Here is a 26,973-nt window from a genome sequence, read left to right on the forward strand (position 1 = left end):
CTATAGAACTACAGAATCTTTGAATTGTAAGGGGACCTTGAAGATCATGTAGTTCCGATCCCGTGGCATGGGCAGGGACATGTTCCACTAGACCAGGTTGCTCCAAGCCCCATCCAATTCACCTTGAACACCTCCAAGGATGGGGCAGCCACAGCTTCTCTGGGCAACCTGTGCCAGGGCCTCACCACCCTCACAATAAAGATTTTTTTCCTAATATGTAATATAAACCTATTCTTTTTCAATTAGAACAGGTTCTACCTTGTCCTGTCACTATATGCTCTTTTAAATAGCCTTGTCCCATCCTTACTAAAAAAAATATTAGTTTTAAAATAATTTTTCCTGCGAAGAGTATCTATATACTGCGTAAAGCACTTCTTTTTCATTAAACAGAACACTAAGACCCCGGACACCACAGCACGGCGTGAGAGGCACTCGAGGAAGGGCAGGACGCTCCTCACTACCCCACAGAGGCCTCGGCTCCCCGCCTCATCCTCCCTTCCTCCGCCCCACATGGGCCCCCTGAAGCTCACCCCTCCTGCCAGCTGAGGCTGGGGACATCGGGACCATGGTGCTCCTTGCAAAGGGAATCGCTGGGTACCATCTTGCATCGGGAGAGCCTCGGCCTTGTGCCGCCTCCCTCCCCACAGAGGAGCCGCCACGGCCGCGGCCGCTGCTCCCCTCACAGCCGGCCGGATGGCGCCCGCTCCGCTGTGGGACCTCCGTGGCCCTTTGGGTCAGGAGGAGCCTGCAGTGTGTGGGGAGCAGAGGGGAACGGGTTCCCCGCATGCCGCCTGACCTCACAGCACGCCGGGGAGACAAAGGGTGTAACTGCATGTGGGGAGGTAAAACCCCTGGGGAAGATGCAGCACTCGCAGGCCTTTTCCCCCAGAAATGGCCAAGGAAGAAGCCATGGCGTTATCTGGAGGGGGCGGTGTGGGGCAGGAGGCGGTGTGGGGCAGGAGCAGGCGCGGGGTGCCCCAGTCCTCGTGAGGGGATGGCCGCGGGGCGAGCCTGGAGGATCGCGGCGAGGGAGAACGGCTGCAGAACGGCCCGTCCACACGGCAGACACAGATGGGCTACGTGCCCACCGCCTGAAATAAAAGCTCATTATCCACGAGCTATTTTTGGCACCTGATTAATTCTTTATAGCTCTCAAGCTGCATTTGTACTCCTGTCGCTGTGAAAAATCATAGCTCAGAAAAATCCCATCTCCCTCCATTTTGTGCAGTATTCTCTGTAATGAGGAAACATGGCTTTTAAAGGAAAAATGGCAAATAAACCCAGACCTCCGGCTGCATACAGACCACACAGGAATACCAAGCATGCACAAATGCATATTTAGGGATAAAATTGCCAACTGAATGTTTTAGACTTCAAGTTTTCACTATTCATACATTTATCTCATCCTTAAAACTCTTCTAGTCTTCTTTTTCCCAAATCCAAGCAAATTACAGGAAGGAAGTTACATGATAGCAATGTTTATGTTGCCTCTTTGTGGCCTAAGGAAAGGCCAACTTCCCAACTTCCATTTTCACTAAAGGAAATAATAAAATTAGAGCCTGTTCCTGGGTCCTGCTCCATACAAGGTCTGGATTGGACTTTTGGATGATGGGTACCACCCAGAGTCAAAAAATATGTAGGCTTAGTCCCGTGGACTTCTGATTATTCCTCAACATCCCTCATGGCATCTCTCACCCCTTTATGAGAAAGAAATAAACTACCATTTTGGCCTGACAGCATTATGTCCAATGTCATACGTGCTGACAATACCAGGTAAGTGAGGAATAAGGCCTGTGGTTCTCCCTCACCAATCTCTTACAGAACAGTCAAAGAATCTTGGAGCATTTGAGGCTTTTACTGGGTAAGAGTGGTGGTGTTTTTTGGGGGGGGGTTGCTGCTGGGAAACACTGGCCCATTTAAAGGACAGATTCAGTGTGCAACTACTTGAAACAAACTTGGATAAGTGTTTCCTAACTTCACCTTTATACTATTTGCACCTTAAATGTAGACATTTTACATAGAAATTATCCCAGCAGTCAGTTGGAAGGATATTTTATTGCTCAGCTGTATAGCTGATATTAAAAAATGTGGGGTTTTGCAATTTCTGAGGCCAAGCTTTTACTTTTTCAGGAAGCAATCTTTCCTTCTATGATTAATGAGTGTGTTGAATTGTCTAAGGTAGGGAACAACAGCTTGAAATTACTGTCATGGGAAACCAAAGGGAGAGTGTGGAACTAGATTTCCAGCAGGAAAACAGCTGGTAAAAAATTAAGCCAACTGTGTTTCCAAGTCAATGCTGGAATGCAGTATGCAAAACAACATGTGTTCAATCAGAAATCCTCAAAAGAAAAGACCATTTAGTCAAGCAGATTAGCTGCCTCAGATGAAGAACATTATAACCAACTGAGAAACTTGTACCTCTGTAGGTCTTCTTTTCCTTGGTTTCTTTATTTTCTATGATTCCAACAGGAGCTGAAAGCACTCAGCATCATAAAATAGGGGAGGCTTTAAGGGAGTATGACAGCAGGCACTGTCTCCAGACTTGAACTAAACTAATTTCTTTTGATACTTAATGGTTTTCTCCTAAGACAACCCACACTCACAAATCTCTTCTACACCATTAGTCTCACTCCTTCCTCTCAGTGTGAATGAGATACACTGTGGAAAATTCTACCACATATATTAAACTTCATCCTGTCACTCCATCCTCTGATCACACCTTCGGAGACATTCACCCAACTGCCCCATGGGCAAACAACAGCAAGACAGAAACTTTACCAAAGCTCTGGAAGGCAGACATTTTATATATGTATTTATATATATATTCACAAGAGGAATTGTTTTATCTTAAAACCATTCTAAAACAGGAATATACTGCAGGTTTTGGCAGTAGAGATAAAATATTACGGGATCCAGCCTTATTTTGTTTTTCTCATCCAAATATACACATTGTTATAACAGAGAAATAATTGCATCCAGAATTATTACTGCTGCTTGATGACCAAAATGCCTCATACTTAGCTCTGCACATTAAACTACTGCAAATATTCATCTGCCTTGGCCAAGAACAGCTTCTTTTGGGTGGAGGAAAAGAAAAGAGGCATAAACATGGTTCACTTAAAATGCAGTGACAAAAATGGCATTTGAAGGCCTGTGTTCAAAACAGTCCCATATTGTTATTACAGATGGAAACAGTGAGGGAAGAGAAACAGAAGAAACAAAAGCCAGCTTTTGTGAGTTCCAGAGCAATCCCTTATGATCCTGGGTCTTGTATAAGATGATTTGGAAGCTTTGGAAAGGCATTCAGGGTCTCTCCCTGAATAAGGCACTGAAACACACTGTCTTCCATGAGCCTGGCCCAGTGCCACACCAGTTTCTGTGTAATTCATTGCACATTTGCTAAGTGCTCTCTGTATATTTATAGATGTATACACATAGACATATATGTATTTTTTCCAAATGTTTTCCTGCAAAACAGAAAAATAAAATAAGTTACATGATAGAATACAGAATTCAGAATAAGACAAACATAGTACCTGTTGACATGTCACACGTGCCCCAAAACTAAACTAGAGAGGCATTGATTTTGAATCTACTCTAAATCTGTAGATATAAATTATTTCTTGTTTAACAAAGTTTTCATATAACTCAGCCAAGAGAGCTAATGTTTGACTTCCCGAGTACCTTCTGCCCTTTTCAAGCCCCATCATCTTTTAAGCTTATTAGCACTATTCCTAGCAATTCCTTGTGTCATTCTCAGTGACAAAATGTTGATTAGGGACAAAACTAATTGTTTCCTCACTCTTAGGTCTCCAGAAGCAAAGATCAATCCCTAACCTCATCATCTTTGAACATAAGATGCTTAAGAGATGCAATAAACAGATCACTATTCTTATGAAAAGAATGGATATTCTTCAAATATCTTTGTCCCTGTATCTTTTTTCCTGCAGCTGAAAAGAGATTCAAGTAGAGATGCTACTCTTTCCATAAGAAATACACTAACTATAACATTATTTTTCTCCTCCGAGTGGTCAGTGATTTAAATACTGTTTGAGACAGAGTTTGTAATCTAATGACACATTTAACAGACACCAATGGGTCTAATCTTACTTTAATTTGTCGTCTATTTTCACCTCATGTATTCTGCATCAGCAGGCTTCACAGTTTGTTCTTTGTTTTCCTTTTGAAGTAATTGCTTAAAAGTATCATGAAATACCTTTGAATTTTTTGTTATCAGAATTAGTGAACAAGGATTTGCATCTTTAACAACTGTGTCTGCTGTGTTTAAAAACAGAAGCCAATGAGAACAGTTCATTAAGCAGTCTGGTAAAACAGATACGTTCTGTTTCATTTTACAAAATATTGTATTTTCAACCCTTTTTGATTTGTGATTCCCAGTCATGCTTTAATGGAGGTCTTTAAGTTCAGACACTCACTTGTTATGCTTCAGTCATGTGTGTAAATTGGAATTATTTACACAAGAGTCTGAAAACTGTGGCCTTAATTTAACTCAACTACGGTTGTTACCTCCCACATGATGGGATTGTGTGAGTTCACATTTTATCTCAGTTCTTCTTCCTCTTCCTCTTCCTCATCCTCCATTTCCTCTTCTGAGTCATCCTTATTCTTTGAACTGTTGCTGAATTCAAGGTTCCCTTCAATATCCAGTACCTGTAAGTGCTTCAGGTTTTGGAAGGTACTTTCTTTCAGTACTCCAACTGCAATCTTATTAAACCTTAAACAAACAAAAAGGCACCCCTGTTAAAATAAACCCATTTTTATATACAACACAGAAATTATGGAACTAAGAGGAAACCATTCTGCAGCTACTCTACACTGACACAAGTTACTCTAAGTTTACACTGACTCACAACAGCACTCTAGAAGTGCTGACTCCTCTGGATGGGGGAAGAAAAAAACCCATAATATTGGAATTCCTCCCCCACAAATTCTTTCTCTTGCTATTCTCCTTTCTCCTTCCCAGAGAGGAAAAGCATCTGCTTCACAGCCCATATTTTTAAGTATAACTGATTTTTCATAAAATTCTGTGTCATTCCTTGACAGTTTAATTCTTCACCTACTAAACTCAAACCAAAGTAACCCTTTAAACACAAAGCAATCATTTTTCAACTGTTATTTGCATTTCCAGGAATACAAATAAACTAATCTGCAGTTTAAGAACCTGTCACATATGCTGGTTACTCTTGAACATGCTTAAAATTGTATTCTGTGTAATATTCCATAAGTATATTACTGTTTCACAACACTGCAGTGATTAATGGCCTCCCATTAAAAATACGACTGAGCTTGGGTGGAGTTGCCTCCTGAATATGTTAGAAAAACTGTTTTGCAAATTCCTTTTTTCTTTATATAGAAATATAGAATGTGACATGTGGTTTCTGGTTCACATCCAAGCATTCACTAAAATCTCATAAATGTGAGCAGCTGAATAGACAGACTGCTCTAATTTACACCAGACTTTGTAATTTTATTTGCTTGGTATGGAATCATTCATCCATAAAGGTATGCTCCAGAACTATTCAGAACTACAGGGCAGTTTAGCTGCATACAGTCAAAATAAGACCATATTTAGTCTTCTGCAGCCCAGGCTTTTTGAACACAGCATTGGATCAGATTAATCACACATTCTGTAGGGATTCATAAATTACTTCTAATTAATATTTTCAATAATGTTCCATCAGATTAAAATGGACTATATTACAGGGACAGATTCCCTTCTTGTGCTATAAATCTCTGCTTCAATCAGTTGTTACTGTGAGTTTACATTACATGTAAAAAAAGATCAGTATCTGTCATCTACAAAAACAAAGTTCTCATCCAACTGACAGAGTGGGGAAAAGCCCAGCAAAGCCCCTAAACTGGGTTATGTAACTGTCACAGTTGTAACTTGTCACTTGTTTCTGACAAAGCCATCAAGGGAATGCACACAACTCCAAGATTAGTCACACACACCTCACTGGAGCGGGATTTTGTCAAAACCCATGGCAAACAGGCACAGGCAAAGCTGCACTTCTGCAAGGGGACTGTAAACTTTTGGCTCATAGATGAATTTTGGAATATGACATCATGTTAAACATTAATTGCCCAGAATTACTGGCATGCCCAATCCATTCTAATAAGCATAGAAAAGACAAGCTTTCTAAAGAGAGCTTATTATGTATATCCATGTAGTTTCTGAGCAGATATAGATTTGTCACATATTAGTATAAACCAAATATGCTTGTTCAGAAAAACAGGATTTTAAGTACTTTCTAAAAAGTAAGTAATTATAAAATAGATGAAGAAAGAAAAAATCTTGTGTGTTGAAGTGGAAGCTTGACCTTACCTGAGGTAAATCCCCTTTATTTTGGGTGTGGATTCAAAAGCATTCTCTGAAACCGTTGTGATCTTGTTGTTCTGGAGATACAGATATTCCAGAGATTCTGGCAGGCCTAATGGGATAGATGTCAGTTGGTTGCCAGCCATGTCTAGTGACTGCAAGGAAGAGACAACAAGGGGTAAAATAACTGAATTCAAATATTAGAAACACAGCAGAAAGAGATTTAATTTTGAAGGTATATTTATTATAGAATAAACTAATTTAATCTACCTCTCATTTGCAGCAAGGTTAGTGTGGCCAAGACAATTCTAGTCTCTTACACTCCTATTGAGCATCCTGATTTCACATGATATGTCATGCTGGTTTGTTTCAGAGTTCCACCATTTCTTTATCTCTGTCCCCAGGCATTAGCCCATGTCTGTTTAAGTAAATTAAAAACAGGCTGGGTTTCAGATACGCAGGAGAATTCCCTGGCATCTGCTACTGCAAAAACTTCACTGGCTAAGGATGGTGATAGGTACAGTTACACATGAAACCATCTGGAAATACTCTAACATGGAGAATGTATGAAGACAGCAGGACTAAAGGTCATGGTTATTTCTCAGGTTAATTTTATGCAAGAGAATGGATCAATAGAAATGTTTTGTTATCCTGTACTGTAGTATTTTTATAGCACCAACCTGACACTATTTACCCACTACTCAAAGCCACACTTCTGCAAACAATTGTCCTCATTCCTCACATAATGCCAGTCTGGAAAACAATTATCATAGAACCATTGAATTGTTTAGGTTGGAAAAAAGCTTTAAGATCATTGACTCCAACTGTTAACCCAGTACTGCCAAGTCCATTATGTAAATGTCTTGCTTTGCAGTTGCAGAGTCTCCAGTGATTTCCATGGAAACAGTGTGGACTGAAGCATTTACTAAGTATATGCATAATCAGGATCTTTATGGATGGTTACTTGGCAAATTCACTCCAGTGCAACAACTCAGAAACCAACTGCAGAGTTAAGCACTTAATGATAAAAAAAGATTCAGCTGGAAATACCCAAAAAGAAGTAACGCTGTTCCAAAGAAAAGCAATAGCCATAAATGCCCCATTAGTCCAGCAGAACTTTAAGTCTGTGCTATCATCTGAACCCTGTTTAATGGCAGTGGGGTTTGCTGTGGGGATGGCCAATGGTTGAGCCAGCAACACCTCTGGCTTTACACAGACTACAAGGGAGGGAGAATAGAACAAAAAATTCCACATAATAGTGTATCGGGACCTTTGAGAGGGAAAGCTTGTCATTCCAACCAGCAACTCCAGCTGCCCAACAGGGCTCATGACCCATTTTTGGTTGAAAATAAAACAACCTACATTTTATTAAGGTACTGCAGAAAAACAATCCCCGCCATCTGTAATTTTCAATAGCATCTTCCTTCAAGACTGCTTTGCATGTTAAATATATTTGCTTACACATGTATCAGTGAGGCACCAAACAAATGCAAAAGGTATTATTAAAGCCAGGGACCAAATCTGCAGCTGATGCAAACAGCTCTGCAGACACTGTTGCTGCACTGCTGATTGACATTAACTGAGAAACAAGCTATTGGTTATTCCCAGACACAACAGAAAGGGAAACGTTCCTATAGATTAAAGTCAGGATTGTCTGAAAACACACTGGGGACCAGTGTGACATATGCTGCATGTCCTTATCCCTGATCTGCTCTGAGATGTGCACACTTTGCCTGTGCAGTGACCTGACCATATGCCCCCTCCATGGCTGCTGTGTGACACAGGCAATACCTTTCACTGCAGGAAAGGGGCCGTTGCCTAAAAGGAAATGCAGACAAATCCTTCAGCCAGCATAACAATTCTGAAAGGTCATTTTGCTCAGCACAAATGTGATTGTTCCTGCCTGCCTTATGGTTTGTGTTTAACTTTCTCCAACAATTAAGCAAATGAGAAGACTGCTGATTGAATCCAGACTCCAAGCTGCTCCCCAGGTGCCTTAGCCAGCTGAGCTGCTAAATCCTACAGCTTGGCTTGTCTGACTATAAGCTGATGTGGGGGCTTTGAGAATTAAGAGTGTTTTTGTTTATGCATTCCTTCCTCCTGCTGTCTCTATTCAGAGCTGCTTTTAAATCTTTTGGGAGACGAGCTATTTGAAAGGCCTAATTTCAGTTTTAATGACAACATTTACTGATGTTTTTCTGAAAATATAGGACACTGTCAGGATTCAGAAGCAAAGCTGGACTGGCCAGGAGTGGAGGGTACCCATCTCTGGCACAACAGCACATCATTTCTACTCTAGAAACAGAGTGTGTAGCACTTAAAATGCAACCCCAAAACACGAGGACCAAGCACAATTAGTATTGGTGCTACATAATTTGATTTAGGCAGACAGATGAGGATATCAGCATCACTAAAACAATTAGTGTTTCTACCTGAAGACTGCTGAGTTCTCTCCATGCTCGTGAATAAATTGAATTTACTTTCAGTTTATTGTTGCTCAAATACAGTTCCCTCAGTTTTGTCATCCCAGACAAAGTCCCTTTTGGGATGGTGCTTATCTCGTTCTCCTTCAGCTTTAGAACCTGCAAGTTCTTTGGAAAGCCAAAAGGCACCGTGTGGAGATTGTTTCCAGAAAGATCCAGAGACTTCAGTTGCCGCAGTTTACGGAAGGCCTCCCGATGGATCTGGGGACTTGTGAGCTTGTTGTAGCTCAGGTTCAGCTCTTCAAGGAAGTAAGTGGTAGCAAAGTCATTCCTGTTAATCTCTGAGATCTGGTTATGAAGGATCATCAGTGTCTTCACTCGCCGGGGCAGCCCGCTGGGGATCCTTTCCAGCATGTTGTTGTACAGATGGACAGTGTGCAGCTTCTTTAAGCCCTGGAAGGCTAAGGGGTGAATACCTCGGGCTTTTAATTTGTTATTGTGGAGCAGAAGGTACTCCAGGTTCTTAATTTGGGTCAAGACATCTCTGTCAATCACCTTAATTGCATTCTTCTCCAGGTGGAGGAGGACGATGTTTCGAGGTAAACCACTTGGGATTTGTGAGAGGTTATTGCTGGACAAATCCAGATATTCAAGACTAGACAATTTCCTTGGGAAAGCAAGAAAGAAAACACTTTGAATCTGCAAAGTGAAACAATAACCAACTTGCTCAAAGACTTCAAAATCTTTGCTTTAGAGCCTTTTTGCTCAGCACAGCTCCCACTACTGTCTGCCCTTTTCTGACCTGTGATATGAGTTATGTGTACACCAAAACAGGGAGCTCCCATATTGCCACTAGGGATTAGGACTTGGCACTGCCATTGCTCCCCAGCCACACTAGCAAGAGAACATGCCAGAGTCCACAGACACCCAAACTGAAACTGAGCTGAGGCCTGAGGTCAGTTTTGCAGTCCCAGATAGAAACATATGAGCAATTTCAGTGAACAAATACCACAAGGCAGATGCCATGGGAGCACCACCAGAACATAAGAGTTTAGCTCTCCGTTTCGCAGAAACAAAGCCTGAGCATGAGTAATTTCTGTCTCTCTTAAAGTATTTGCTGAAAGTGAAAGGCAGGTCTGCTTTCTAGATGATGAAATGTTACTTTTATGAAAAGCAGAAATGCTAATTTAGTGTCCTAGGCTAAGGTAGTGAACTTCTTGTGACCCTCCAGTATTATGGAAGTGAGTCAGGGCTAGAGCTGCTTTGTGTAAGCTACTGAATCTGGATTCCACGGTCTCAGTTGAAGCTAAATTAAATCCTCAGACCAGCCACTTATACCAACTGGATGTGGATCAATGGTTGTTCCACAGCCAGGACTGAGGAACCCTGTATCCCTTTGATTTTCAAGTCAGTTTCTCAGTTCAAATTAGAGTTTTAATCTACTTGACACAACATAAGCCATTGCAGATGACCAGAGAGTTTTCAGGAAACAGGAAAACTAATGTGTTACAGACATTACTTACTGGTTACTACACTGCTGTTCCAGCTATCCAAGTATGCTCTGAATGAACAAGTATAATCTTTAGGCAAAATGCTTCACTGCTGCCATTTGTAAGATTTCCCCAGGATGGGAATATCTTAACAGAAATTATATGTCCAGCATGACCTGGAGGTGGACTCAACACAGATATAGTAAACTGCTAAGGGAGGTTTCTGGGAATAGGAAATGGAAAAGGAAAGCACACAGTTTGGTACATTTTTGTGTCTGGAGATCAGGAGGGTTTACAGAACTAAATTATGGGCAGGACCAATTGTGTGGTCTGGATTTTCAGGTAGAACAAAGACAGCATTCAGTGTAAGCAGAGAAAAAAAAATGTTAAATTTTGAAGTGCTAAGTCCCAGGCTAAATCTAGGACAGCTAAAGGCGATTTCTGTTGCACCAGTTGGTAGGAAAGCTTTTGCAGCCATCTGGCTCTTGAGCAGCACCACTGCACCCCTGCCTGCTCCAGCAACCACCTGCACTGGGGTACAGCTGGGCCAGGGGAATTCCCAGCTGTGTGTTTGCTGCTGCTTTCAAGCCACCTTCACAGAAACATACAAGTAGCTCCAGTGAAGATGAAGGTCTGTCTTTAATGTCCAGTGAAGTGCCCTAGAAACTGGAAAGTCCCAGGTAACCTCACTTTTGACTGTTTTGGAAGAACAAAGAGTAGCTTTCAATGTTGTTCTAGGTGGCTGTTCCCAGAAGGGACTTAGTACCTGGTGTGACTGGGTCTGCGGCAGGCAGGGAGTGGTGCAGTCTAATGTTCAGTGTTCTGTCTTTTGTATGAAACAATTCTGCAACCACTCACCCAGACCTTTGCTCTTGAATGGCAGCATCTGCATCTCAGCAGTGAAATGCATAACATCATCCAGCTTTTAATTACTTTCTACTGTGTCCTTTGTTCAGTAGATGCATGACTGTCCCAGAGTGGGCAGACAGACACAGAGGTATTAAGTGCACATCTCAGTCTCACCAGAAAGTTTCATTGTCCATTCCCTCATTAGACAAGTAGTTATTCTGCAAATACAGCTCCCGCAGACCGGCAAGCTCGCTGAAGGCTCCTCTGGGAATCTTCTCCAGCTTGTTGCTCTAGAGTCACCAGAAGCACAAAGCACAGTATTTGGCATGAATCAACACAACATTTGGGTTCTGTTCAACTAGCACGGGCAATTAAACTTCACAAGGGCTAGACATTAAATATTTAGGGGGCTTTATAATGTGATGGACAGACTGGACCAGATTCATTTGTCAACTAACATAAAGTAGAAACCAACACAGACAAATTTGGCTGAGTGTCTCAATAAATAGTAAAAGAAAAAATCACATCTAAAGTACACCTGTCAGATATTTTTGGTCCACTTTTGGCTGCCTCTCATTTCTCATTGTCCTGGTTTTTCCCAGTCTAAATATCAAGGTAAATGTTACTATTGACAGATGGTGCACTTGCAAATAAAACACTCATTTCTCTGCTCATCTCCTCTGTCCTTAACACAGCTGGGAACAGCAGGGAAGGAGACAAGTTCAAAGTGTAATCCTCACAGTGTGAGACCCTTTTGGGAGATAATGCTTATCTGTAAGTGTCAAAAAAATTCAGGGAGCATGTAAGTTCATACTTTGAACAGAAATTCCAGCAATTTAAAGGACTGGCCTGGTTGTGTTTACTTTTCTTCAAGCTGGAGAAGCCCGTTCTCTAGAAGACTTTAACAGGAATTCTGGTGGACCTTCAAGGGAAAAGAGTGCTGGGAGGCAGCAGAGAGCTGCCTCAGTCCAGGGCTGATAAGAGACTCCAGTCTCTGCACATCCAAGGAACTGTCAACACTCAGAGCAAGCGGACCCAGGACTCCCCACCGCTGTGGCTCTCCCATTGCTAAGGCTCAGATCTCTAGCTCAGACATGATGAAGCGTTTTTATCAGAATCAGATGACATGGAATTAAAAATGCTGGAGAGTAGTTAACAGCACAACTCTGCTATTCCACTGTTGCTGGAGGAGTTGTAGTAATCGAGAATGCCTGATCCAAACTGAATTGCCAGTTCAGTAGCAAGCAGCAGCCACTGGTGCTGGGAAGCAGTGGTCTGTGTGAAATGAGTCAGTGAGCAAAGCCAGTACAGAGTAAGGGTAAGCAGCTGCCGGGACAAGTGGCATTAGTGGCAAACTTAACTGGGAAGTCATGGAGACATGGCCATGGAATGATGCACTTCCTGTTCTAATATGTATTAATATTGTTTTATGCAGGGAGGAGACCAACAATGCAACCACACAGGGATTTGCAATACAATTTCTGTGTTTGATTCTGCAAACACAGAAAGGCATTTCTGCCCCCTGTGAGCGTTCTGATGATTTACAAAAACACACTATTGCTTATGGACAAAAAAGGAAGGAGATGGGGACAGCTACTGTTGAGAATACAGCAAGCAAGGCTTAAAGTGGGCCTGGAGATGTTTCCAGGTGCACTGGGAAGTCTTGGCTGTGTAGAGTGAAACCCATACAACACAGCACTTTGTCACAATCCTAAAGGATTACAAAATGTTGTTGTCATTACCTGTAAGTGTAATTTATATAGTGCTGGAGGGAGATTCTTTGGAACATACTTCAAGAAATTGCTGGACATGATGAGTATCTCCACATTATTAGAGCCATTGAACATATTATCAGGTAACCCAGCATCTGAAAGTTTGTTGTTATGAAGATACACAGATCTGTTGGAAGGAAGCAAAAGATGAAGGTCAACAGATAGGGAGATCTGGAGTTTTTGTTTACTGAGAGAAAGCTTAGTTTAAAACTTCATTTCAATCTTTTCTTCTTTCATTGAGATAATTAGATTTGTTTTTAAAGTGTGCCTTTTAATTTAGCAAGGGAGACAGATGCAAAACCAAATGGTCAGCTCCAATACTCTCTGAAGGTTAGGTCTATTCAAAATCCAAACCTGCACATGAATACAAATTTCACAAGTGGCCTTAACTTCTTTACAAGAAACTGAGTGCAAGTCTGGGACTGTGCAGTACTTAGAAACACAGAATGCCAGTGTGGGGGCCTCACTCAGAGGGTTTGAATTCATCTCTTTTTAACAGATATGGCCCCAATTTTAACTTCTGTTTGGAACCAAGTCTGGACTGCTTGGGCTTACAAAATCAGCCTGGATGTGTTGCAAGAAAGGACCATCTCTTAACCCTCCATTCTTTCTGCTCCCATGAACACTGGAAACACCCCAGGAAACAGTTTCTCTCCTACTCTTAGAACTCAGAATAGGATACTGACAGAAAGACAACAGATTTACTCAGTCTGGCAGACTTTTCTCTTTTCTGTGCTTTGGTTTTTAATGAGCCATTGGGATCGAGAGATAGTGTTTCTTACTTTTCCTTTGCCCTTCTTACTTTCAACCTTTAATACTCACCAAATAGTTTCTCCAAACAGATTTTCAGAAACTGATTCATCCTTACAGAGGTTTCAATTCTGTACAAAGCAATATACCTCTATGAAGTTATTCCTCCTTTTCACTGGCTTAACTGCTAAATTAATTCATTTTACTTCTTTTTAAAACAAGAAATTATAGGCTTTTAGTGACTTTGATTACCTCGTCCCTTTCCTGTGTTTACCCCCAGATGCAGCAAACAGCTAAATTTGTAGAGAGAGGTTAAAACTGCAAAAGTGTCAAAGTGAGCTTTTTTAACTTGTTCTTGGATTCTCTACCAGTAGCAGAGAACTTGGCAAATCCTTCTGGAAGGAAGGAAAGGCTCAGTATAGAAATACAATTGTGTGATCACACACTCCAGGGAGTTCAGAGCTACACTGGAAGTATTGTTTACCCTGCATGGTCAGCTGTACTTTTAACTCACAAATATTTGCCTTTCTGAAAAACTTACTCTCCAAATAATCAGTCTGAGATCATGAACTCTGCTGGGGGCAAAAAAAACCAACTGAAACAACTGTGTTGGGATTTTATATGAGTAACCTTGGAAATCAATTAGCTCTTATTCTGATTAAAATTCATGTTCGTGTAGAAGAGTGTGAAAATCACTTCAGAAGAGTCAATAATTTTAATATGGCATCAAAACACAGCAGCATCTCCACCTCAGATTAAGGAAGAAAACATGTATAAATCTAGCTTCTTTCATCATGAGATATTGCCAGAAATCTGAGTGATTCAGCCCTTCCAGCTTCCAAGAGCCTGAGAGACTAAAGGCCCAAAAAGTGCAGAGCAGCTCCAGCTCTCAATGAATTCAGTGGGAATGGAGAGTCCTTCAGTTCATCACAAGGCTGGGCTGTAGGGGCCCAGCTGGGTCAGCTGTAATTAACTGCTTCCAAACCTGGCTGCATGAATTGCTCCCAACAGTTTGGGATGTCTTTGCAGGATCTGGATGGCGCAGTGTGTGGATGCTGCAGATTACTCAAAACCCCTTCAGCAAAGCCCACACCTCACAGGAGGTGGTCTGGGTGCCTCTGAGTTTGACATGGATGTGCTGCTGTCAATCCAGATGAGAAAATCACAGCCTGAACCTAGCAGAGACCTTTGGCAGCAGATCTGGAGTATGAACCCCTTCTGAATGTGCTGAAGTGCTTACCTTGAACAGAACTGAGTACTGTTCTGTCCACGTGATTTTACTTTTAAAAATGAACAGACTATAAAAAAACTAGAGATTTCTAAACAGCTAATCCCCATTTTGAGAAACTTAATTGTTCTTTTCAACTCAAATACACAAATAAAATGGGGACAACTTCATTTGATATTTGCAGAAGTGTCTGGCAGCTAGCAAAAGCCCTTGGAATGTGTTTGTTTGATCTTTCATGCTGAGAATAACAAACAGTTTCTTTCCAAAAACAAAAGTAGGCAAAAATGTAGTTCAGCCAGATATTTTCTTATCACCCACCAACTGCATCCAAGCAGTGGCAGAACACCAGTATTGTTTTACTTCCCAGTCCCTTACCTCAAGTTTGGTTTCTGTCCAAATGTGAGCCCATATATCTTAGTGAGATAATTGGCTGCAAAATCTGCACTGATCAAGGTATTTGGTAGGAATTTTGGAGCCACTGTTAGCTGTAAAAGAAATATACAGGGGAGTTCCAATGAAATGTAGCAAATGTTTTAACCAAGTATTAGAGCAGCAGCAAAACACTCTCAAATTTATCTTCCCTAAACAGGCAAAGATAAATTAAACTGAATGTAGGTTTCATGAACAAAAACAAATTGTCCTCTTTCACTAATCTCTCCAGGAAGGAGACAGACTTTTGCTCTAAGATATGAAAATGTTTGTTTTGGTTGGAAGGGTCCTGTCTCTTTATGGTGGAAGAAATCAAGAAATTGTTATTCAGAGAGCAAACACTTTGCTTATTATTGTTCCTAATTCCTCAGTCTGCTGTGCCAAAAAAACTCCAACCCCCCTCTCAGTGACCTACTGCTTATTCTCTTACGAAAGTGTATTGTGGAGGGGAGGTGTCACTTCACACCTCTGCTCCGCCGCAGCCATTTACGATCATCTCTGCAGGGGGGATTCAGGCTCCCAAAGAACAAGGACACTTCTGAGCCAAATGATGGAATATTGAATGGCACTTCAAAGCAAAGGGTACAGTGATACTTTGTTCAATAAACAAGTGATACATCAGGAAGTACAGAAAGGCCCTGTCCTCAAAACTTTATAGCTGACAACTTGTATAGGATTGAATGTGTTGCTCTTCTTGCTGTTTTTATCAGTGATTTTAAAAGCTAACCCTAGAAATGCCTGAATGTGAGCAAATTGGTGAAGTGAAAAGCAATGATCAAAAAAAGCTCAGTTTTAGAGAGCATCCAAGTAGTACAATAGCCAGGTTCACTGAATGGCTGTTAATAACAAAGTCATGCACCTACAAACCAAGAATACAGGTTACAATCCAGGCTGGATGGAGGACACTTTTCTGGCAAGCATAAACCCAGAAGCTTTATGCATCAAGATAAAGCCCTTGGGAAACAAAAATTTTAATACAATTTTGTAACAGATAGTCCTTGGGTAGAGAAGACACTGAATTGCAGTCAGCAGGTGAAGACACCCTGGGTACACGTATTCACTGCATACTAATGAGACCACTCTGTGTTTTATGTGCACTCCAAAGGGAGATGCTGCATTCTTTGAGATCAGGATGGGAAAGTGGGGCGATGGAGGGGATCTGCCTTACAGACTGAAGTTCATGGAATCTATAATCTTCCTCACAGCTCTGTTGTGCGAAACAGAACCTGGTTCTTTCAGCCAACAAAGCACAGCAAGACTCACATAATGAGAAACCGTATTTTTCAAACTTTTATTACTATAAAACTGCAGTGGGTTATGAATAATAGTGTAAAACCAAAAATATTTAAGATATGAACACTGTGTGAAAGAAGAGACACTTTATTGGAGAACTGCCTAACCCAGGCCTTAAACTACGTATTTATCTAAAGGGTGTCTACACCCCTCTCTGCTGCTATGTCAAGAGTGCATTGATGAATTCCATCCATGAACTTCCAATTTACTGGACTCATAAAACAGTCTTTAAAAAAAAATTAATACATTATCTACCATTTTTCATTTTCAGCTGTCCCAAAACCTCGTTATCCTCCTCATCCTTAGCCTGTTTAAATATTAAATGGTCACAAACACACAAAAAGATCTTTCCCACAAATCACACTCCTATCAGCATTTCCAGATGGTTTGTGAGCCCTGGAATGGGCCATTCTGCATATTCCTGCAGTTGCTCTTGGCTTTGATGGTAATCTCTCACCTCCTGATCTGGGAGATATGATTTCAGGGAGCTGGATAAAAGCACTCATCTCTGACTGAGAAGGTCTGACAGTGCCTCAGAAAGAAATAAGTCTCTGCCATGAGGTAACACTGACAATTCAGACACAGGAAACAAGACTTAATCATTTTCATACACAGTGGTACATTAAAGATTCCTCCAGTCAATTAGGTCATAATGTTTGTACAAAGCAAAGGGCATGGCTCAGACATGTGAAATGAGAGACATCAGAACCACAAGAAAGAGGAAAGAGAAGTTTAATCCAAAAAGAGTTTTCACTTGCTCAGGATTTTGCTTTGGCATTTCAGCACTTGGTCATGAGACTGATTTTCACTGACTACCTTCTTGAAGGATTCATGCCGGATTGTTTTAAGTGTTAGCAAAAATAAAGTTGACTTGAATAGCTTTGTCTAATTTATTGCCTAACAAGAAGTAATCTGCCATTTCTCCTAATGCAATTTTCTTTCAACTTTCCTGCTGCACCTTCCTTTCCATATGGCAGAGTGTTTCTCCACTGTTAACTAATGAATTCAGAAGGCTAATACAAAAGTCATTACCGGATTTGAATTGCTCGGATTTTTCTTGCTTGGATGAAGCTTTGATAAAAACAGAAGTGCTGGATCAAGGTGAATCCCATACCACTTTGAGGATATGGGGAAATCTAAACCTTCTATCACCAAATTCCCCTGTTTACAGTCAATGATGACAGCTCAGGATCTGGTCTATCATTTGGTGGAACAATTTCTCTCATTAACAAGGTTTACTGTGCACTCTATTTGAGAGATACAAAATTCATTAAGAGTGGGAAGGAAAATTGGAAACTACTGCAGCCACTCTCTACTTGAAGTACTTGTTACTCACAGGCCACAGAAGACTTTCAGTCTCTTACCTTTCTTTTCTCTGACCAACTGTGCCAGTTCAATGAAAGATAATTTAGCTACCTCTGATGGGATCACAATGGAAGATAAAGCAGCATTAAGATAATCCATAAAACAAGAAGCAAACTACCAGCAAATCCCTGCTCTCCTCCAGACACCACAGTAACTTGATCCACAGTGTTTCCTGCTGCAGATGAGATGCAGTCTGAAGCCAATCTGGTTTGTCCTGGCTTGTGATTTATAAAGAAATGTGTTATTTCTGTGGGTCCACAACTTCTCACTATAACTACTTGTGACATTCGCTGATGTTTGCAATTTCTTTTGGGATTCTTTTCTCTCTGCAGCAAAGCCAGAAAAACCAAACACTTTGTTTTGTTACACAGGGAAAATCAGAGTGCTAGGTTCTGGAATATTAGTCACAGTCTGGCTTGTTCCTTTTTATGGAGTTATTAACTGCCAAGATTGTTACATGGAAATGGTGCTTGAAAGAGAGAAAAGAACACAATGTTACTGTACTAAGGATTGGGTTCTATTCTCAATCACTCCATACAGAAATGTATGGAGTGATTCTGGATGTGTCTTGGCCTGACTGAAATCTGAATGTGGCCACATGTATTTAATCAGAACATCAAATGGTCCCAGATTTTAAGAGGATAATAAAATATATATACAGACATGCAGAGAGAGAGAGCGTGGGATGGAAGGGCAGGATTTTTGTAGACAAGGAAGCTCTGCCTGATGTTTTAACTTATATTTTTCTGTGGATCCTAATTTCTTCTGTAGCAAATATTTGTGGACAACCACTGGGGATAAAGGAAGCCATAATAGGAACCACCCAGATGCAAGGGTATATGAGAAGCTATTTCATTTCCTAGCTTTGGCAGGAAAGATGTGCTTCTGTCAATACATCCAACCTGGATCACAATAGGAAAGCACCTGGGATCTTCTCCATCAAAAGAAGAAATTCAGCTCCTACCATTGCAGCTAAAAGAATAAATTAATGACTGGCATAGTTTCACTGTGTGGGGGTATCTTCCCCATATCCAACCTAATAAAAATGTGAGTCAGGGAAAACTGGATAGCTTTTTTCAGATCTTCATGGCTCAAACACAGGCACTAGGATGTGTTTGTTCACAAGTTTTTCAACCAGCCTCATCTGATAAGGCAGCATTTCATATAATTACCCCACATACAGGCAGGAACCAAATCTACATACAGCTGATCCAAAGCCTGCTGAAGACAGTGGTAATTTATACATGCAGGGGCTTTCTGTACCTCCCTACACAAGGGAAACTTTTCACCAGGTGCACAAATAAAAAAGTGTTCAAAATATACCTGCATGTGTAGCCTCTAAACTTCACATACTGTTTTGACCTTAGATGAACCTGCATTAGAATATCACTTTAGCACAGTTTTACTTATGTAGTACATACATTTTAAAAGAATTGACAATTAGCTCATTTAATTTTCAGAACCCAATTAGAAAAGAGCTCTGAAAGGCTTCAGAGCCTCTTACCTTATTGTTTGCCAGGTACAGGTAATTCAGGTTCTCCAGATGCTCAAATGCTTCCTCTGGTAACCCTTAAAACCAGGAATAACTAATCAGTGACATCAGCACCTTACTGCCTTTCTGAGTGAAAATACCAGAGGGCAGATTTCCCTCTCAGTATCTTCCATGTGAGATTGAAACACTTTTTATAGCCACTGAAATAATCTGATTCAGACCTACTGATTGTTTTTTTCTTAATTGGAAAAAGAAAAAACAAACCCACAAACCAAATCAAACAATACACACTTGTTAAGAGCGGTGGAGGACTATTTAAAATCCTGATCACAAGGATGTGGCCAATCTCAGTGGCAGGTGGCAGGTAGAGAACTGTGCAGATCTGTATCTGTTCTATGGCTGATTATCAGTGCTTGCAGCAACCACACTGAGAACTTTCTCCTGTCATTTGCATAAGATTCTGCAAGTCTTTTTTCTTGCAGGGATATAATCTGAGGTTGCTTAGTGATCAGCTCAACCTGATGCATGACTATATTGCCAAAATAACCCTGGTTACCTGCATGTCACAGCCCTTCTCTTGCTCTGCTCCTCCACAATTCAGGTATCCAAACAGTAACCAGCTCAGAGAGCTGCTCCAACTCAGGGCTTATCCTCCCCCAATAATTATTAGCACCCAGTAATTATTTCAGCTGAGTCACTCCACATCCAGCTGATCACACAAGCACAATTGCTGTCACAAGGGAAAGCCTGCAAGTGACATTTCACCTGGCACTTAGATAACCATGCATCAAAGGCAAAGCTATTTTCCATGTCCAAACACATTGGAAACTCAGGGCTGCACTGAAGCTGGTGAAAGAAAACACAAAGGCCCAAAGGCAATAATGTCAAAGGCTGCATATATTAAGCACAGCTTTCCCTGTGCTGTGTAAGATTGCTGTGCCTTGGGGACCATGTATAATATGCCCACATTCTCAATAAATTAGGTTCTCTGTCATTTCAGTAAAGATAAAAAGAGCATTCAGATCATCTAGGTGACACATAAATTAATAATAATTACATCTTTTGTATCCCATCTCCTCCTCTCTTACTGTTTACTCCAATTCCTCTGTTTCTTTTGCTTTCCTCACTAACCCCTTGTTAAGATTCTCTAGTAAGCATAGGACTGAGCAAGCAAAACCTGCCTAGAAAAATCAAAATAGTTTGAGAAGGGTCGAAATGTCCTTATTTGCAATATGCATATAAATTCATACCAAATTTGACAAGGACAAAACTGGACCAAACTGCCCTGACTGACCAGACTGAACTAAACAAGGTCATTCAGGAGGAAATCATTCGGCATGTGGACGTTTCTGGTTCTCAAGTGCATTGCATAGAAGTGCCTGTGGGACCAGAGGGAGTTTCCTGGATGAGGCGATCTCACGCCACAGTACACGAGCTGCTGCCAGGTCTCCTCCACTGGTTCAGCAGGGCTGCATTCCTCCACACTGAGTATTGTGTTTCGGATGATAAAGTGTCTCCATGCTCTGTGTGATGGCCAGAGGAGCGAGGCTCGCAGCAAACCACTCCAACCAAGCAATCAATCACCTTGGCTTTCCTTATCAGCTGTCACTGGCCTCATTGCATAAGCTGGTGCTCTGGAAGCACAGGCTCTGTCCACCCCGTGGCTCACCTTTTGAAGTCAGCCTGTTGTTTTGCAAATTGAGAGTTTCCAGTCTATAAAGACGAGCAAGCTCTTCTGGAAAGATTTCTTCTATTTGGTTATTCTAAGAAAATGGAGAGTGTTAATCATCAACAAAGTAATCCAAAAAGGATCCCAGTAAACCCAGATTGTGAACTTCAATAAAATCTGGAAGTGAACCCACCATGTAAAATCCTTGTCAAGACTTCTCTCATAAATAGCCAAACTCAGATCTCAAACTCAAAACATCCAAACCCAGAAGCATTTGAAAGCCTGACTTCTCCTCATCTCCAGGAATATCCAGCTTATGCACCAGTAGCACACAAAGAGTGTGATTATGCCTGGCAAGGCCCACCGTCCATCTGCCACAGCCAAACCTTGTAGCTGCAGCAAAGCATTTGTTACAAGGTTGGCATGGTGGATTTCCAAGCTTATGGCTTCTGTTATTCAGGGGTTGTTTTAAAAGCCACTGGTCATGGCAGGGAGCATCAAACCAGGCTCACTTGCACTGGTTGTGCTGTCAGGGGTGACTGCCATCAGATTTTCATTAACATGCTGACTAACATTCTGACCATTAATGAGTGGTTCTAGCTTTAGCATCCAGGGGACCAGTCAAGGACCCACTGTCCTGGAAGCCAGGCCAGTGCATAGAAGGTGACAGCTGCATCTCCAAAAAGTTTATTTTCTTTTGGTAGCAGAGGCAGGAGCCATGGCTAACATATGCCTGGGACAGATCTGCTGAGGAAGGTGCCAGCTTACATTACAGTTTCTCTAACTGAAAAGCCCTAAACAAAATCTGTATTTCATCCATTTGACAGAATTGACAGATGGGAGCAATAAACCAAAAGCTGCTGGTGAAGGGCCAGGCACTGAAAACCTCAACCACTGCCACCACTCCGAAGAGGCATGGCCACAGGGCTGCCATGCTCTGGCCCTTCAGGTGTCAGAGCACTGGCAGGGAAAGGACACCTGCCCAAATGCTGGTCACAGGGATCAATTAGCTAAGAGCAGAGCATAGAAACCTGCTGGCAGTCTAGGACATCCTTATTCTTCTTCCTGAAGCTGGAATCTCACATCTTATATGACCTTTTCATGACAAGACATGAGGTGCCTGGAACAGGACCATTTGCTGTAGGCATGACCTCAGTTTTCTGGCCACAAGCAGCCAAGCACCAGGCAGTGCCACTCGGGGTGATGGGTGGCACTGGCCATGTCACACCTGCTCCTTGCTGAGTCCATGTGCTTCAGGGAGAGGTGGGACAGTGGGGGACATGAGCTGGCCCTACCTCTGGACTGGCTCACTGTGTCTGAAGTAACACACTGTGCTGCCCAAAGAATTCTCTGTCATTTAGCCCATCTTCTTCAAAGACACCTCAAAATGGAAGGGCTCCACCAGAAATTTGGGTTGGCCAAAGGAGAAACAAGAAATTGTTAGTTTGGACAAAAATTCTTCTCATGGAGCTGTGAGAGAATGTGGAGCTCTTTTTCCCGTCCCTGGATGTGAGGGGAGAGGATGCCAATAACCAGGTGCACTCGTGGAGCTCGGGAGTCGGGCCTGCTGCACCTGCTGCTCCCGCCGGGAGCCGAGGAGGGGCTGAAGGAAGGAGCCGGGGTTCAGGGGCGGAATGAGGGCACGGGGGGACGATGGATCGCGCCCTTACCTGCAGGGAGAGGTGGTTGGTCAGCTCGGGCAGCAGCAGCGGGAACTCCTTGAGGTCGATGCCGCCGCAGTCCACGACGCCCTCCTGGGTGCAGCCGCACTCGCGGGGGCAGGCGGGGCCGGGCCCGGGCTGCCGCCGCTCCGGGCCGCCCTCGGCGAAGTCGCTGTCGGCGGCGCAGCCCAGGGCCAGCAGCGCCGGGAGCCCCAGCAGCGCCAGCAGCGCCCGGCCGCCGGCGGGCATCGCCCCTGCGGGCCGGACAGCGGGTCAGCGCCGCGGGGCCCCGCAACCCCGGCCCGGCCGGGGCCAGCCCCACCGCCGCCTTCCCGCTCTCCCGGGGCGCTTTCGCATCCCCTCAAGGCACCCTGGGGACTGCGCTGCCCAACCCGTGGGTCGCGGGTACAGCCGGCGGCCCGGCAGCATCCCCCGCACCGGCCCCGACTCCCCGAGATATTTATTGCCTTTTTCATATTGAGAAACGCCAGATGATCCCGCAGATGTAGAGGAAAAGGTTATGCAATGTTAGTTCAATGTGGCTGTCTGTCGTACCGTTCCTCACACTTTTGCATAGGAAGAAATTCTCGTTATTTATACATAGAGGCTGGTCAGGACTGACTCTCAGAGGGGCTGCTATGTGTGCATCGAACAATAACAAAACCTTGCAGCTACTGAAAACACAACGGGCTTCCTATGGATTTTGGACAGTGCTGATCTGAACCTAAGACACTTGGCTAATGTTCAGCTTTTATCTTTCTGGCAGCAGGTTCAAATAATCCAAACAGAAGTTGAGTATCTACTGGAGCAGCCAGCTGGCCCTAACCCAGCCCCCTCGGTCCCACTTGCTGCCCTTCTCAGATTTCATACATAAAGGTTTGCAGTCAGGGCTGGTTATGGCTTGTCATTTATCCTCTCAGCTATTTTTCACAGACAGATTTGACAGCAATGAGAAATACTTAGGCAGATCTTTTAAGGTGAAAAGGCACGATGGTTTCATGACCTTATCAAATAAATACTCCCTTCACCTCTGCTAACCCAGATTCCTTCTTTGCATCAGAAACAAGAACCCCACAGAGCCAGACCAGCAGCTGTCAGAACTGTGTGTCTCCATTTACATCCATTCACAAGTCTTTGCAGCTTTGCACCAGGAGCTCTCACAGAGAGCTTGAGTGCTTGGGAAGCATTGGAGACATCCTGCGCTCAGTCACAGCCATGAAAGTCTTAAGAATATTTTTAAACACTGACTTGTACTTGAAATGGGAGCAAGTGGGACTACAGGGCAGAGCATCCCAAAACATCGATGCTGGATTTGCTTTAGTCCTGTCTTTGCTACAAACATGCTGGGTGGAGGATGTTAAGCATTTATCGCTGTGTGCTTGATCCCTCTTTCCCCTGTTCCACTATTTTACGGCTTCCATATCTCTATTAGCTGAATATAATGAAATTAATATCTTTTATAGAATTTTCCTTGTATGGCAGATATTAACACTGAGACCAAAATTAGCCATATGAGTATGCCAACAGTAGATTAGTAAAATCCTTAGTATTTGGTGACCTAATCTCAGAAAATATTTCAGAAATCTTAGAGAAAATAATCTCAGAAAGTATTTCAGATCTCTAAGAAAGTATTTTTCCTATATAACAGCTCACCCTTATAGATACTTGCCAAAGAAACTAGAGACAGAAAACCTTACATATACAGCTCTCAATCAGCTCTGCTGTAACAGTATCAACACTGTTCCCACAGCACAGTTACATCGTGGTTGGTCTCGGGCTCTCTAGATTTGCAACATGCTGGCTTTTCCACATCTGTTGCTGAAAAGATGTTAGAAAATTAACATGAAATATTCTATCTATTGCACACTAAGATTTTTGAGGCAATTTCACCCCCTTATTGATATGCAAGTGTCTGCTACATTGCCTTTGGAGGGAATGCTGCTCTAGCACAGGGAGACACTTTGGATAGAGAACATCTGTGTACATCTGGAGTGCAGGCAGTAAAATCAGGCATGATGGTGATTTTCTTTTAGTTCACAGAAAGGCTGAAGTAACTCACTCCACTTCAACTCATTCCCATGGGCCTGATTCAAAGCCTTGTTAAGAAAGCTTCTAAAGGAGCAGCTCAAAACCCACTAGAAAGAGTCAGTCCCCTTCCCTTGCTGTAGGTGGGCTTTGGAGCAGGTCCTGCCACCCAAAGACTGAAGTGACACTGAAACCAGTTCAGGGGTTTCTGTGGCAGCATCTTTCTGTGTCCAGACACAACTGATACCTGCACTTTGGTGCCTCACAGCACCAGAGTGCTACAAAAGTCTCAAGAGGTAAACTGAAGTTTCAGGAGTTACTGAATGCTTCTCAGTGATTACAGTGCTCCCAATAAACAACAGAATCACTTTCAAAATATCTCATCTCTGTTACCTATTATTCCTCACACACATTCTCACAGGACACACACACAGATGGAAAAACATCCACTGAAGGAGAGGATTCTCCTTCAAAATCAACAGGTTAACTGAATTTGTTACAGAGTATCCTTGCTATAAGCTGCAGCTGAAAGGCAGGCTGCTGCTGCAGGTTGTCTGACAAGCCAGCTTAAAAAAAATAGAAAAACTCACCTTTGCTGTCAGAAATGAGATGAATGGAGAAGAACATTTCTCTTGCCCCCACAGGCTCTCTCAGCTCATGCCATGTCAGTAACATGCACTGAGCTCAGAGTGAGTCTCCCCTTTCCAAGCCAGATCCTTTCCAGATGTGAGCTGCAGAACTGGAGAGAGTAACAGGCAACCCTCTACCAGTGAGAGCTTCCTGCACTTCCCAGCGAAATCGGAGAGGAATTTTCCAAAGTCACTATATAGGAAAATGTGAGTAGGAAAGAGGAAGCAGCTATGGCCTGAATATAAAGGCTTGGGAAATAAACAATCTCCCATTACTTTTGTCAACACAGTTTGCAAGATCTGTGAGTGAAGCCAAAAGTCAGCATGCAGGAATTGGCAGAAGAGAGGCAGAGACAGTGTGTGTGCTTCTGCATTTAATAGCAGGACACTGGAGCTGCACTGTTACTACATCTTTGAGTTTAGCTGCATTCAACCCAAATCTGAATTCCAGGTGGGAATGCCATTCTCTGGGGGTCTGGTTCAAATTAGCTAGGAACAGATAGATCAGCAGTTTTTCCTGCATTTTATCTCCTTCCCCTTTAATTCTCCCTCCTTTTCACATCAACATATCAACAGATCTTTGGGGACCAGGGATCAATAGGTGAAACTACAAATGTCTTACAGGCAAAGTCCCCAAATTTGCTGTGACACCCCATTCACTCAATCTCTTCTTTATCTTCTATGCCCTGCATTACAGCACTAACATCAGAACCTTCCACCACATACACACACAGACACTCAGCCCAGAAGCCTCACATTTCTTATTTCCCCGTTCTTGGTGAAAGAACAGGAGCACACAGTTGATAACGGTATGCTCCAAGTGCAGCAATACTCCCAAGAAAGCAAACCAGCTTTTTTTTTCCCTGACAGTAGTTATAATATTAAATATAAAGCCACCTGTTTGTTGAGTGCCCCACAGTGTTCCATACAGTACCTCCACAAAACCTGCAGATCTGTCCTCACCAACAACACAACCTTCTTGCTGAATTCCAAAGAAGAGACACTGATTCTTTCCTCTCCACTCCAGCTGAACTAAAGTCTAAAGCAATTAAGTTATTTCCTCCCTCTCTTCATCCAGGCTTATATCAACTGGAACTGATCCCCCTGTGTGCCACGTGGAAGTTTGAAAAGTTAGAGTGGGAAGTATGTTTTTACTGAAACCAAAATAAAAACAAAACAAAGCTGGCTGCTTTTTTCTGGTGACTCAGAGATCCAGGACACATTTGCCTGCTACCCTTTCTGTATTACAATACCCTGAGTCCATAAAACAAAATGTGCACATTTTTTTCAGGGAGGAGGAATAGGGGGATTACCTCACTCACTATGGATGCCAGAGCAGCCCACAAGGGAGAAGAAGTGACCAGCATTCACCCTTCCCCAAAAGTGCATTTTTAGCTGTGTTTTTGCTGTAGAATTACAGTAATTTGTTGTCAGGTAGCATCTAGAGGAAGTACAGAGCATTATAAAAAGAGGGACATTGTGCCTCCTTTAGTGAGGAAAGAGGCACACAGGAGTCAGACACCAGATATCCCACTGCAAAGGTAACGCACCCTCACAC

At 42.5% G+C, this 26,973-nt stretch overlaps 2 protein-coding genes across 3 annotated transcripts in view; both read right to left on the reverse strand.

Moving 5' to 3' along the window:
* Positions 1 to 957, reverse strand: part of CPT2 (carnitine palmitoyltransferase 2) — a 64,750-nt gene extending 63,793 nt beyond the window's left edge. Inside the window, exon 1 of the mRNA XM_053950700.1 lies at positions 531 to 957. Coding sequence (XP_053806675.1) covers positions 531 to 601 — 71 coding nt within the window. The 5' untranslated portion in view covers positions 602 to 957. The remainder of the gene's footprint in view (positions 1 to 530) is intronic.
* Positions 958 to 2,784: 1,827 nt separating this feature from the next.
* On the reverse strand, positions 2,785 to 26,479 carry PODN (podocan). Of its 2 annotated transcripts, none has more exons than XM_053951014.1 (11): positions 26,350 to 26,479; positions 22,771 to 23,015; positions 21,101 to 21,194; positions 19,444 to 19,508; positions 15,228 to 15,337; positions 12,845 to 13,001; positions 11,277 to 11,392; positions 8,773 to 9,430; positions 6,347 to 6,495; positions 4,528 to 4,735; positions 2,785 to 3,467 (listed from the first exon to the last, which is right to left on the reverse strand). In XM_053951014.1, exons 2-10 carry the CDS (start codon positions 23,008 to 23,010, stop codon positions 4,561 to 4,563), a joined length of 1,764 nt encoding a protein of 587 aa, XP_053806989.1. In that variant the 5' UTR covers positions 23,011 to 23,015; positions 26,350 to 26,479; the 3' UTR covers positions 2,785 to 3,467; positions 4,528 to 4,560. The 2 variants fall into 2 exon arrangements, with proteins under 2 accessions (XP_053806989.1, XP_053806988.1); XM_053951013.1 differs by lacking the exon at positions 26,350 to 26,479 and adding an exon at positions 25,377 to 25,623.
* Positions 26,480 to 26,973: the final 494 nt, after the last annotated feature.

Source organism: Vidua chalybeata, chromosome 9 (genome assembly GCF_026979565.1).
Source record: "Vidua chalybeata isolate OUT-0048 chromosome 9, bVidCha1 merged haplotype, whole genome shotgun sequence".
Lineage (NCBI taxonomy): Eukaryota > Metazoa > Chordata > Aves > Passeriformes > Viduidae > Vidua > Vidua chalybeata.